Source organism: Pollachius pollachius (genome assembly GCF_949987615.1).
Source record: "Pollachius pollachius genome assembly, chromosome: 12".
Classification (NCBI taxonomy): Eukaryota; Metazoa; Chordata; class Actinopteri; order Gadiformes; family Gadidae; genus Pollachius; species Pollachius pollachius.
In genome coordinates, this window is record NC_136945.1 from 7,863,135 (window position 1) to 7,875,340 (window position 12,206).

General features: G+C 46.9%; 2 protein-coding genes across 3 annotated transcripts in view; one reads left to right on the forward strand and one right to left on the reverse strand.

The window, feature by feature from the left end:
* The window catches only part of atg7 (ATG7 autophagy related 7 homolog), a 41,449-nt gene extending 33,151 nt beyond the window's left edge, over positions 1-8,298 (forward strand). For both annotated transcript variants that reach the window (XM_079748354.1, XM_079748355.1), the window contains exon 19: positions 7,113-8,298. In XM_079748354.1, coding sequence (XP_079604480.1) covers positions 7,113-7,145 — 33 coding nt within the window. In that variant the 3' untranslated portion in view covers positions 7,146-8,298. The remainder of the gene's footprint in view (positions 1-7,112) is intronic.
* Positions 8,299-8,545: 247 nt separating this feature from the next.
* vgll4b (vestigial-like family member 4b) overlaps positions 8,546-12,206 on the reverse strand; it is a 28,341-nt gene continuing 24,680 nt past the window's right edge. Inside the window, exon 6 of the mRNA XM_079747627.1 lies at positions 8,546-12,200. Coding sequence (XP_079603753.1) covers positions 12,009-12,200 — 192 coding nt within the window. The 3' untranslated portion in view covers positions 8,546-12,008. The remainder of the gene's footprint in view (positions 12,201-12,206) is intronic.

Sequence of the window (12,206 nt, forward strand, 5' to 3'; positions counted from 1 at the left end):
GCGTTCCCCTCTGAGATGTGAAGCAGGGAACAATGACGCCGCTGTGGAGAACACTGTGTCCTCCCGGGGGAGATCAAGACAAGCATCAGGACCAATCACGGCTCAGAAAACACAGGGGATGCGAGCTGTGACCTCAGCTAACATCTCAGCCTGGTGTGCGTATGTGTGTGCGTATGTGTGTGCGTGCGTTACAATCAATTACCCTTAAAGTCACCCTGAGGTGAAAATGGACCTTTTAAACCTTGTCTTATGTCCAAATCTAAAGAAAAACTATTGGGACTTCAACTACAGCAGACTTTCTTTTCTCTGTGAGCAAAAATGGTGAAAAGTGGCCCAACTTCCTTTTCAAACAGTACTTTGAATAGTGTCTTCGCTCCCTTGAGAGGGAAGCTGCGATGGGCAGACTCTGAATGACGTTTGGTATGGTGTTATGGTCTTTTGGTGTTGTGGTGTTTTGGTGTTAATGATGTTGTGGTGTTATGCTACGCCCACTGTTGCACCAGCCTGATCCTGAAGAAGTGAATAACATCCTGGCTACATCTTCCCCTTCCTTATGGAGGATTTACTAGTAAACACCTCAGTATGTTAATAAGAATAAATTCTTATCTTGGATGATTTACCTGTAAGATTCTTCAGTATGGAAATAAGAATGTAGATATTCTTATCTTGGATTTGATCATTTATGTATATTATATTGCCTACTTTGTGTAGTCTGTTTCATATTCTCCTTATGACTATGTTACGACTTCATGACTCCTATATTCATGTGCACTGGAGGCACGGTTGATGACAAGAACAATCAAAGCTCTGAACTCAAAACTTCCCCCAGTTTGAGGAGCAGATATTCTAGTGTTCTTGGATCAGAGGAGTGACCTGCTATTCTCATGGGTCGGCGTGAACATCCAATCCCAACGTGTAAATGTAGCTGCAGAGAGACTCGTAAGCCTCTAGGCCTAGATGTGGGACTGAAAATCGGTCCTTCGTTTTTCCCAACCCAACAATTTCTTCCTGCATTCCGTCTTGTCCATATTCCTGTCTCACTTGGCTCCTCTTTACCTCGGGCCCAGTGCCCTGGCATCACACCAGCATCAACCTAATCCAACTCCCATGGGATGAGAAGACGGGTCACTGCTTCTCATCATCTTCTCTCTCACGGCTCCTACTGAGAGACGCTACTCTCTCATGGGGAAAAAGGCAGGTGTGTGTGAGAGTGTGTGTGTGTGTGTGTGTGTGTGTGTGTGTGTGTGTGTGTGTGTGTGTGTGGTGATGCTGTAGCGTACCAGGGCACATTCCATTGTGGATCATGAGGTCTTCCACCACTTTGGGTGGGGGACATGTTGGAGCTGGTGGTTTGAGCCCCATGCTGTCCCTTCAGCAAATTACAAGTTCACCTGAGCCCTGGACTTGGTTGTGTTTTCATTTTAAAACCTCAATATTATGTACAAATGAGAACCAGATGTCCTTTTATCGCATTAACTTTGCATGGGGTTGTAAGATAAGATGGATAAGTGCTGTTGAAATGAAGCCATTGAGTTACCTTTTTCCGAAGAAAAGAAAAACCATGATTGTAGGCTACGTCTAAATTCTAAATTGGCTCATATTGAGGCCGTAGCTGATGGATGGCTATGGCATTTCTAACAAATTACACTCAAATGATTGCTCTTACCTCCAGCGCCTTTGAATGGAAAGTACACTCAGCCCTCCCGTTGTTGACCTTGTGTCTTCAGATTGTTGGCTATTTCACAGCTGAGTAGCCCTATATATGGACAACTGACTCCAGGAAACTCTACACGCAGCCTGCATTATTGATACACCTACAGTAGCTCCTATTAACCTGGGGTACACGTGTGTGTGTGTGTGTGTGTGTGTGTGTGTGTGTGTGTGTGTGTGTGTGTGTGTGTGTGTGTGTGTGTGTGTGTTCTACACTATAAATGTCCCTATGATGTTTCTGATGTTAAGTTGTTTAGGAAAAGAAAGGCTTGAGGGAGCAGCAGAGGAGCCAACATATGCCTGCACTAGTGCATGCGTGTCTCGTTTTTCATTGTTTTGCTAATTTGCTGCTTAGGTGGCCTGGTGCGGTGTGTTTTTGTTTTCCATGATGGAGGCGGTAAGCCACCAGACGGGAAACAATAGGGAGGGGAAAATGAGATGGTTCTTTGGACGAGGAGGGATGAGGCCAAGGAGCTGCTGGAGCTGGGTCACCCTCTCTTCAGTTCCCATGAGGAGGCTGGATGTCTTCAGTTAAGGCAGGGTGTGGCTGGTGATACGCTAGGATTAAGCTCACTAGTACCTGGCTTATTTTCAGCATTTTGGTTTTGTACGTACCGATCAATTAAATTGTCTCACACGCACACACACACACACACACACACACACACACACACACACACACACACACACACACACACACACACACACACACACACACACACACACACACACACACACACACACACACACACACACACACACACACAGCCAAAGACGCACACACACCGCCAAATACGCACACACACACACAGCCATAGACACACACACACACACAGATCCGTCCTACACTGTCCCTCTTGGCTTCAGAGATGGAGGCGGGGGTCATGAAAGTGTAGCCCACCCTGCCTCCGTGCTTAACCCCTGAAGGGCCTCCTTTACGGGGCTGATGGCTCCATGATTAGCACGGCTCATCAAACACTCTGCCCCAGGTAACACCCTTCAGAGAAGCCTTTTGAAGCGCCCATGAACCCCCCTTCCCATCCTCCTAGACAGATAAGGTGAACACATCACCCATCAGGGTCACCCATCCACTGGTGTCCAACTACAGGCTGTAAAAGACCCCAAACTCGTCATCCCTACAGGCAGGGTGAGACCCCCGCTCTGACACATCTCTATGGGTGCTGCTAGGCACGCTCTCAGCGTTTTTTACGGCAGGGTGACGGAGTCAGCCCCCGGTCTGGGGGGGAACACCTGGGCCGCCCTGTGGCTGGCCAGACCCACCAATCATCCATCGCCCAACATGTGTACAGAACACCACAAGACTCCTATTAAAGACCTCCTATTGGCCAGTGATAGATGGCTGTGATGTGGGGGGTTTAATGTGGGGCCATTAAGGGAACAACTAGCTCGCCGTGAATGTTTATAGCCCACCGGAATACAAAGGCAACCCAGGGAATAACCCGCAGCTACACAAACGTTTGCTATTGGAGCTGACGGAATAGCGCGGTGATTTTTGAGACACAACAAGTCCCATTTGCTGGAAATGTACTGAAACGTTCTTTAATAAACATAAAACAAGGTGCAGATCTCCAACCATGAGCCACCGCTTCTGCGGCGGGGGATTACCAAACGTCCTGTGGCTCCCTGTGTCGTCCACAGCGCCCCCCCCCCCAGTGAAGCCGGTCCATCTGTGTGGTCCGCTAATGGTGCAGCGGGGATCATGTGGCACGCCCCCCCTGATGAAAGGCCTACTCTGTTGCTGCGCCGCTGTCGGTTCTGGTGCTGATATGTAAAGCAGATGTGGGCTTTAAGAGCACAGCGGCCGTGTGATCCTCATCCTGTTAATGGGCCGAGGGCGTGTTGTTAACACTACAGAGAGGGGATGCTCCAGAGGGTTAGGGCAAGCCCACCCGGGCCACCCGTAACCAGGACCCTCCTGTCCGCCAAGGAATCCCAGTCCCGAGTTGAATCGGATTGAGTTGAAACGGTGCGGCGGTCCTTCTGAAACAAACTCACCGGGTTTGAAATGAGCAGGTTCACTTTCACAAGCGTCCACACCTGAAAGGGTAAACCAAGGCCAAGGGTTTCCAGAGATGTCGAAGAGCCAGAGTATGAAGTCCACAGCCCCAGGCCTGCCTCCCACTCATCATGCTACCCTCAGTTCATTCAGGAGTTAACCGTTTATCTTTTGCTACATGGAGGATGTGCTGCTCTGTGGGTCATGCCCCGACTGACATCCTCTCTCTCAATTAGACTGTGCACTGTTGTTGTCTCTCAAAGGTACGTTGTCTGGGGCAACTTGACATGCAGTGACATACTTCCGCACGCACGCACGCACACGCACACACACACATCTATAAAGACCAATAAAACCTAATTATAGCACTCTTGCAAATATGTTATGAATTAGAAAGAAAACGAGTTGTTTCATTTGGCCGTCCATACATCCTCTGTTGAACGCGAGATAAGCAGCAACAGCCGAGACGATTGGCGGTTAAAAACTCGTTCACTGGTTTGTGTGAGGAAGAAAAAAAAAACAACAACTAACGGACGTCCCTGTGTTCCTGTGTGTTGAACATGCTCAAATAATCAGCACTAGCAGAACGTTGGCAGACGGAGTTCCTGGCGTGGCGCTACCTCCCAGAAGCCATCAGATCTGATCAGGTCCCACCGCGAGTCAGCCAGCAGCTCGCCACAGCCGTCACGGGCTGAGACCTGCTGATTTACACACACACACACACACACACACACACACACACACACACACACACACACACACACACACACACACACACACACACACACACACACACACACACACACACACACACACACACAGATACAGATACAGATACAGATAGTCGCTGTGATTCCATGCGGATTAACATTGGCTCTAAGGCGCTTCAAAGGGTACATGGGCACGGGCGGGCGGCGCCGTATATATACGTCCCAGCAGCCAATCGCATCGAGGCGTTGGCGTGGTCGTGTGTGACCGAAAGCGTGTTGGATGTTCTTTTTCCTTTTCCCGTTTTTATTTCAATTGCCCCCTGATTCTAACGGTTTCATGTGCACCCCTGCCTGCTGTGGGGCGCGGGGTGGGGGCAGTGTTGGGCGGCGGGACCGCTCCGGACCGCCTCGCTGCGTCTCCTCTTCCAGGAATCCGCTCCCGTGTTGCTGCAACAGGGAGCTACGGGGACACAAGCATCCCAGCTATTCAGCCCCCTCTGAATGAGAGTAGTAAAGCTGTTGGCCGTGGTTAAGTCGGAGTGAGCCGGGTTACGTAAGGTGTGTGCACTTCCCCCATACAGGCCCCCCCATCCTGGCCTTCCTGATTGCCTTATTTCAGACGCTCTCTCTCTCTCGCTCTGCCTCCCTCTTTTCATTTTGAACAAAGGGTTTCATTTTGTACACACACACACACACACACACACACACACACACACACACACACACACACACACACACACACACACACACACACACACACACACACACACAGCATCAGCGGGACGATGGCGGCCTTCCAGCGCAGGGCTCCAGTGTTGGTCCATTTCAAAGGCCCTTGGGCCCGCTGTCCCCTTCTGAAGCTGGCTGGCCGGCAGCGCTGGAACCACGGCGAGCTGTCCTCGTCCAGCTCCAACACCAGCACCTGTCCCCCGCTCTCCCTCCACAGCCCCGGGGCAAAGAAACACATGCAGGCTCCTATTGTATTAGTTCAGGGCTGGTTGGTGCTGAAGCGAAAACGTGTCACTCTCTGAACCACGACTATAAAAGACTTCCTGGCGACGGACGGTAACTAACAAGCCCACCGACACTATGGGTCTTTCAGCATCGCACAGGGTTTTCACAACCACACACACACACACACACACACACACACACACACACACACACACACACACACACACACACACACACACACACACACACACACACACACACACACAGTCAAGCTGGCTGTGTGGTGGGACTAGGGTGTGGGGGTGGGGGGGAGGCAGAGAGAGAGAGGGAGGGGGGGTTAGCATGTTGCAGGACCGGTTTGTTGCGGGCGTCGCACGCCACTTACTACCAACACCTGCAGGTCATTTGAACAGAGACGCGGCGCTTCTGGTTTGATGTTCTTCTAGTCAACTCAGATATTCCTGGTTCGCTAGGCGTGTCGGGCGCTCCGTCGTTCTCCTGCTCCCGGCGAAAAAGAAAATGCCCAAAAAGAAACAGAAAAGCCGGAGCGAGTGGCAGAAGGTCCGGTGATTCTCTTTTCGGGGCGGTTGCCGTGATTGTTCCTTTTGTGATAAGTAGGTCACGTTGGCAATGAGTTATTGTGCAACTCTTAGTTTAGCTCCCTGTCGCCCCTTTCGCTCCTGGCACGCTCTCCCGCCAGCCCCGGGCCGTGCCGTTGCGTCGGCCACTCCTCTCGCCGGGCTCTCAGAGGGCTCTGCATTAGCGGAGAGTCACGTTACAACAATCGCCACACCGATCCAACGCTGTCCGTTTGTTGGAGTAATAGCGCACATGCAGTTTGTGTGTTTATTTATTTTCGTATGTTCTGGGTATGCAGTTTGGTGAAGGACTCTTATAAATTGCAACGCTCTCATTCTTTGTAGTGCAACTCACATGTCACTAGTAAAGTCACACAATCACGGAATGTGACACGTCTTCGTTAAAATGGTGTGTGTGTGTGTGTGTGTGTGTGTGTGTGTGTGTGTGTGTGTGTGTGTGTGTGTGTGTGTGTGTGCGTGCGTGGCTCAGAGGTATGTGAATTGCGTCTTGCATCAAGGGGAATGTTACCAATGTGCGGTCCAGAGAATGACTCTTGTTTGCTCACACACTTCTGCAGAGGAGCACCCTACTGTGTGTGTGTGTGTGTGTGTGCACCCGCGCAGGTCTGACTATGCGTTTGTGTGTGTGTGTGTGTCTGGGTGGTCCAGTTGCATGTCTGACTGTTCAGTGTGTGTTGTGTATCGTGTGTGTGTCAGGTTCTGTATGTCAGCTCCATTATAATGTCACCTCTGGGTGAACTACGTCTGAAGCTAACCAAAGGGCCTCACACCTCGTGTAATGGATGGCAACCCAGTGTTGTGCAGCCTGTCTATACGCCACATGGCTCCCAGCCATCTGATTGGCTGGATAAGCCGTGGTCCATCGTGTTCCTTCCTCCACTTTTAACTCTCCCCGAGGATGCAGTGATGCCTGGAGGTTGTTTGGCCAGTGTTAGCGGCTGTTGTGTGAAGGTTGTAAAATCCATCTGATGTTTCTACACTTCCAACCGTTCTTTTGAGCCAGCCTGATGCTCTTAGCTTGCTATGTGGGTTAGCACTACATACACACTGTAATTTGTTTTCATGCGGGATTTTTATATAAATGTGGTATCTGAACTCCTGTCTGTGCCTCTTATTTTTTAGATCTGGGATATGAGCGACGATGAGAGCATCTGAAAGGCGAAGCTGCTCAAAGAACCATCTTCCAGGAAGACAAAGGACCTCTCTTCACGTCAGTGTGTTGCCTGGAAACAAGACTGGATACTTTCTTGTTTATACTTGTTTTTGTATCTATCTAAATATATATTAAGATATATATATATATATACCACCAAATCTCACTTCTAATATGGATGCTCTGAATTCATTGGTTTGGAAAATGATCTTAAAGAGGATGTTTGCTATTTAACGACGGGGGGAAACAAATGGCTGATGTCAAGCAGGTCGGTTGTTACTTTTGAAGGAAAGCAAAGTCCCTTATTGATGCAGACCCCCAGGGTGTTCCACCCAGTTCTTCCCTGGGGCAAAGGAAAAACACACACAATAGATGGATAGTCAAAGAAAAAAAAAAAAGAGGATAAGAACACCACAAAACATGAGTTGAGAAGAAAGGTTTTTTTTTAAAGCAAACCTAAAAGCACATAAAAATGTAAAAAAAACAACAGCCTCACACGTACAAATTAGCAAATGTTAACATAGAAGAACAAGCTTTGTCTCAGCATGCCTCAGTATGACCCATAATATTATCAGCTATAAAGCCAGTATTTCTGTCCCGGTCGTGATGCTGAGGACCATGTGATGGCAAATGCATTTTGGCTTATGGGAAGCGATGCCCTCAGGGGACGTTTGGATGGATTGTGTTCAAGGGGAGAAGGTGTTCACGCCGTTAACACGCAGTTAACTCCTTCTGTCGCCACTTGCAGCCGTAAAAATGTGGATTAAATGCCCTTTCTATTAAATGGTTTATTTTAATCCTTGCAACAGCCACCGTGGAAACGGATAACTTGTCAACGCTTCGCTAATTATAAATCAATCTGGATTACAGTTTTTACAAAAGTATACAAACTTATTTTCAAAGCACAGATGCCCATTCAACCTTTTTATTTTAACATTATACTACTCTTGCAAACTGACCATTGTGTCAGTTTGTGTATTGAGGGGCTCTACTGGGGTTACAGGGGGGAAGGTTAAAGTCCTTAAGTGTGTGTGATGGTGTGTGCAAATATGCCATGTTTATTTTTGTTCACTTCATCTTCTGTGTGACATGTCTGTGCGGTACTATAATGTATATACTGCCAGAAAATAACGAAGTTGCTCAATAAAAATCATTTTAAAAGTAATTTATGCTCTCGTCCTTCCTGTACATATTTAACATTTTTAAACTGCATTTCGTATGTTTTTTTTAAGAGCAAGTGTGTGTGATGTGCCATGAATACATAAGTCCATAGCCTCCTAGGTCTCGCCTTTCTTCCATTAAAACACACCTAACCCCCAAATGTCAAAGGGCCAGTATGAAAGCAAACACACGCGTAGTCAGACAGTGGTTTAAGAGCACTTTATTGTTTATCAAGGCTACTTTACGTACAAAAAAGGTGGCCTGCCAAAACCTTTTTCAGTAGGAGACTCGGAGCCACAGATTTATGTTGTTTTGATTTATTTTTTACAACGTTTTTACAGTTTTGAATGCTACTGCAACCAAGTCCATTCTATTCCCATGTACAAAAAGATGATAGAACATGGAAAACAGGGATTTTAAATCATCTACTGGTCAGTGTTAACCTCCACTGGTTTGTACAAATGAATTGAACCACAGGCTCCTAAAACACCTCAGAGGATCAGATGATGTGTGTGTCTTAATGACAATGACTTCAGGTGGACGAACCACCAGCTTTAGTATTTGTCCCAATGACTAGTAGCTAGTCCATTCCTGAAAGATAAATGATAGGGCAGATGACCACCTCGACCACTCTCTGCTTGATCCAGAAGATCAGCAGTCGGAGGCTTGAAGTCTGATTGTTTACGTCTCACAAGGAGAACAGAGATGAGGGAAATAGCTATTGTCAGTGACGCACCCGCGGCTCTGCGCGACCCCATACATCCACCAAGCTCCTGCAATTTAACCTTTGTTCCTAACAAGAAAGACCTATCAACTAAAAAAAAGATCAACTTTTTCACAAAAAAAGAAATTGTATGATTACCATAAAAGGACAGGAAAAAAAACAAAAAATTAAATAGCTACATATCATTGACAAATTAATTGTTCCTCAAAAAAATACCTACAATTTTTTTCTCTGTACATTCGTTACGCACAGCGTAATGATGGTCTTAAAGTTACCTACTATAAAAAAGTATTTTTGAAGTGATTTTCCTACAGTTTGTAGGGAGGTGTGTGCCGACAAAAAAAACAAAGAGTCTTCTACGATATATGGTGGTAGTGAAATGATAAGAGAAAGAATAATAATAAAAAAACACCAAACACCCAATGCCTTTCCCTTGATACATCTCAGTCCGTCGAATCTGGAAGACTTGGAGGAGCCATGCATTTAGTTTCTTATAAATCGTCATATGTTTTGTCCCTGGGGGATGTCCCTCACTTGCTCTTTTGTATATAAAAGCTTGACTCCAGAGTGCTCATTCCCCTTCCAAGCTAAATCCCAATCGTTGCCTTACTTAAAGAGCTAACAAAAATAAAAACACTAAATAGAAGCAAAATTTTAAAAAGCGATTCTGGAGTATTTCTTTTGTTTTGGTAAAACAACGTATGTTGAGTGTAGAAGTCCAATTCATCCGTGGGACGGTGGTTCCTGGCCAGTTAGTAGCTGGGTTGCTAACGCTCACTATAGAAGGAATGTGTGCCACCTTGATACAGGCTCTGTATGACAACGGTTACATCTCAGGCACCGGCAGTGTTGCTTGCCCGCAGCGCCAACACAATGTTAGGAGAAAAACAAAACACTGAAAAGTACAAAATAGATCTGGACAATGCAAGCATGGGCACAACCAGTCACTGGGGCAGTTTGTGGAAAGTAGTGCCGTCACTACTATTGGAAAACACTGCTAGTGTTAAAATGATTCCATTAAGTTAACCCCAAGGGAGGGAAGAAACGCCTCATTGTTACAATGAACCCATCGCCATCAACTTGATTGGATTTCAGACACATGACTTTTACTAGCCAGCTAGCCTGTACTGCTACAGTATTTTCTTTCTAATTTAATAAAAAGTGCCCCAAAGGATTGCAGACAACAGCTGATGTAAAATCCCACTGTAAGGTTTTCTTTGAGGTGCCAGTGACTAGTTGGCCCCAGCTTGTTGTCCCAGCTCCACGGTGCAGAAGGTTGTAGCCTCTTGCGCCACTGACAGATCCACGCTTTAACAATCCAGGACGAAGGCTGCGCTCCCCCCCCCCCCCCCCCCCCCAAACACCCAGGCGAACGATGCTACATTGTTAGCGACATGAGCACTACATCCAAGGGTGGCGAAGGGGGAGCAGCCCCCAACAAGAGCCTGTCCAGAGGCTTTCCGACTATAGCTGTGTGTTATCATACTGATATTACCAAGAGGAAAACAAACATTTATACAAAATAATATAATAATAACAATAATAATAATAATAATAATAATAATAATAATAATAATAATAATAAAATTGAGTACAACTGACCCAGCAGTGATTGTATAGTGTCTACGACTGTTACCGATAAGTGAAATAACAATGTGCGTCTGAATTAGAAAGCGAGTAGTTTGCAAGATTGAAACGCCTACAAAAAAAGAAAGGAGTAAAATAGATACCAGCTATTAGAAGAAAGAAATCCAAAAAACATGCATCAGCAAATGTACTACTAGTATACCTTTCATCATTCAAGCCTTGTGTACAAGTTGGCCAAAAACCACAGTGTATAGCAGAGGGGGGGGGGGTTAACCTTAATCTAGTGACCACATCCACTCAGGAGGAAGGACCCCAATTGAGGAGTGTTCTGAAGAAACAGCCCCTGGGTGATCATTTTCAAGGGCCGTGCTCCAATTGGTCCACATGGGCCCTATAAAATGCAGTGTCACAATTTTGCAGCGTCTAAAAGTGTACAAATCTGGTTCTAGTGCACTTCCTAATGCTCCTTAATATAATCCACCATCAATTGGTGGGATTTTATATGGGCTAGCTGGAGGACATTCTGAGAAGTCCATTCCTGAACAATGCAGCGAGAGCTGGTCCAATGGATACAGGATGTGATGGAGTGTTGTTCTGCGTTTTTTGTTCTAAACTACCGCTATTGTAACTATTGTGTGTGGGATGGTTCGACATCGCTTAGCTTAACACACACAGACAAACATAGGGGGGCTTCTTTTGGAGGGAGGGGCTTTTTAAGATCTGCATCTGAGGTTTCTTTGGTAGCACAATCAGGTGGTTTGTGATCCTTCTCTCCGACATCACCAGGTGTTTCATTATTCTTTCTTTCCCAAATATATCAAGAGACTCATAATGCAAAAGAAAAGAAAAAGGCTGTACTCAGAACTAACAAGGAAAAAAACAACAACAGTTAAACAAACAAAGTCAAAATGACATCAAACATCTCCCTTCCCCTCGTTATGTACACGGTATAAACATCAGCTCGCGGCTCCAAACTTGTCATGGGGGGGGGGGGGGGTGAATGTTCACAGGGAGAAAACCAAAGGAGAAGAAAACCAAAATGTTGATTAGAAAAGTCAAAAACCCCCCAAAAAGAGAGTCAAAACCAAAATCCCCTAAAATGTGGGGTTACTGAACCGCGTCTAGCATTAGCATCGGCAGTTACACAACGTAAAAGATAAAAAGAAAAGGAAATAAAACGGAAAACGCTCAGACAAAAGGTATTCTCAGTTGATCCTCTACAGGTGCAGAGAGAGAAACAAAACAAAAAACGCAAAACCCCGAAAACGGTTCGAGGGCGGGGGGGTTGGGTCTGGTAGATCATCGGGCCAGCAAATCTCTCCTGGAGACAGACCAAACAGACCGGGGGGTGGTTGGGGGTGGGGGTGTGTTGACGACGGCAGGGGGGGGCATCTCAAGAGACCACCGAGGGGGAGTGGTTGTGGTTGACCATGTGGCTGTTGGGGGAGGAGTTTGGGCTGCTGTTGCTGGAGGGGGGGCTGCCCTTGTTCTTGATCTGCAGCCAGGTGTCCCCCAGGGCCTTGGCGAAGTGGTCGTCCACCGAGCCCGTGATGGACACCGAGTTGGCGGCGGCCGGCTCCGGCTCCTTGTA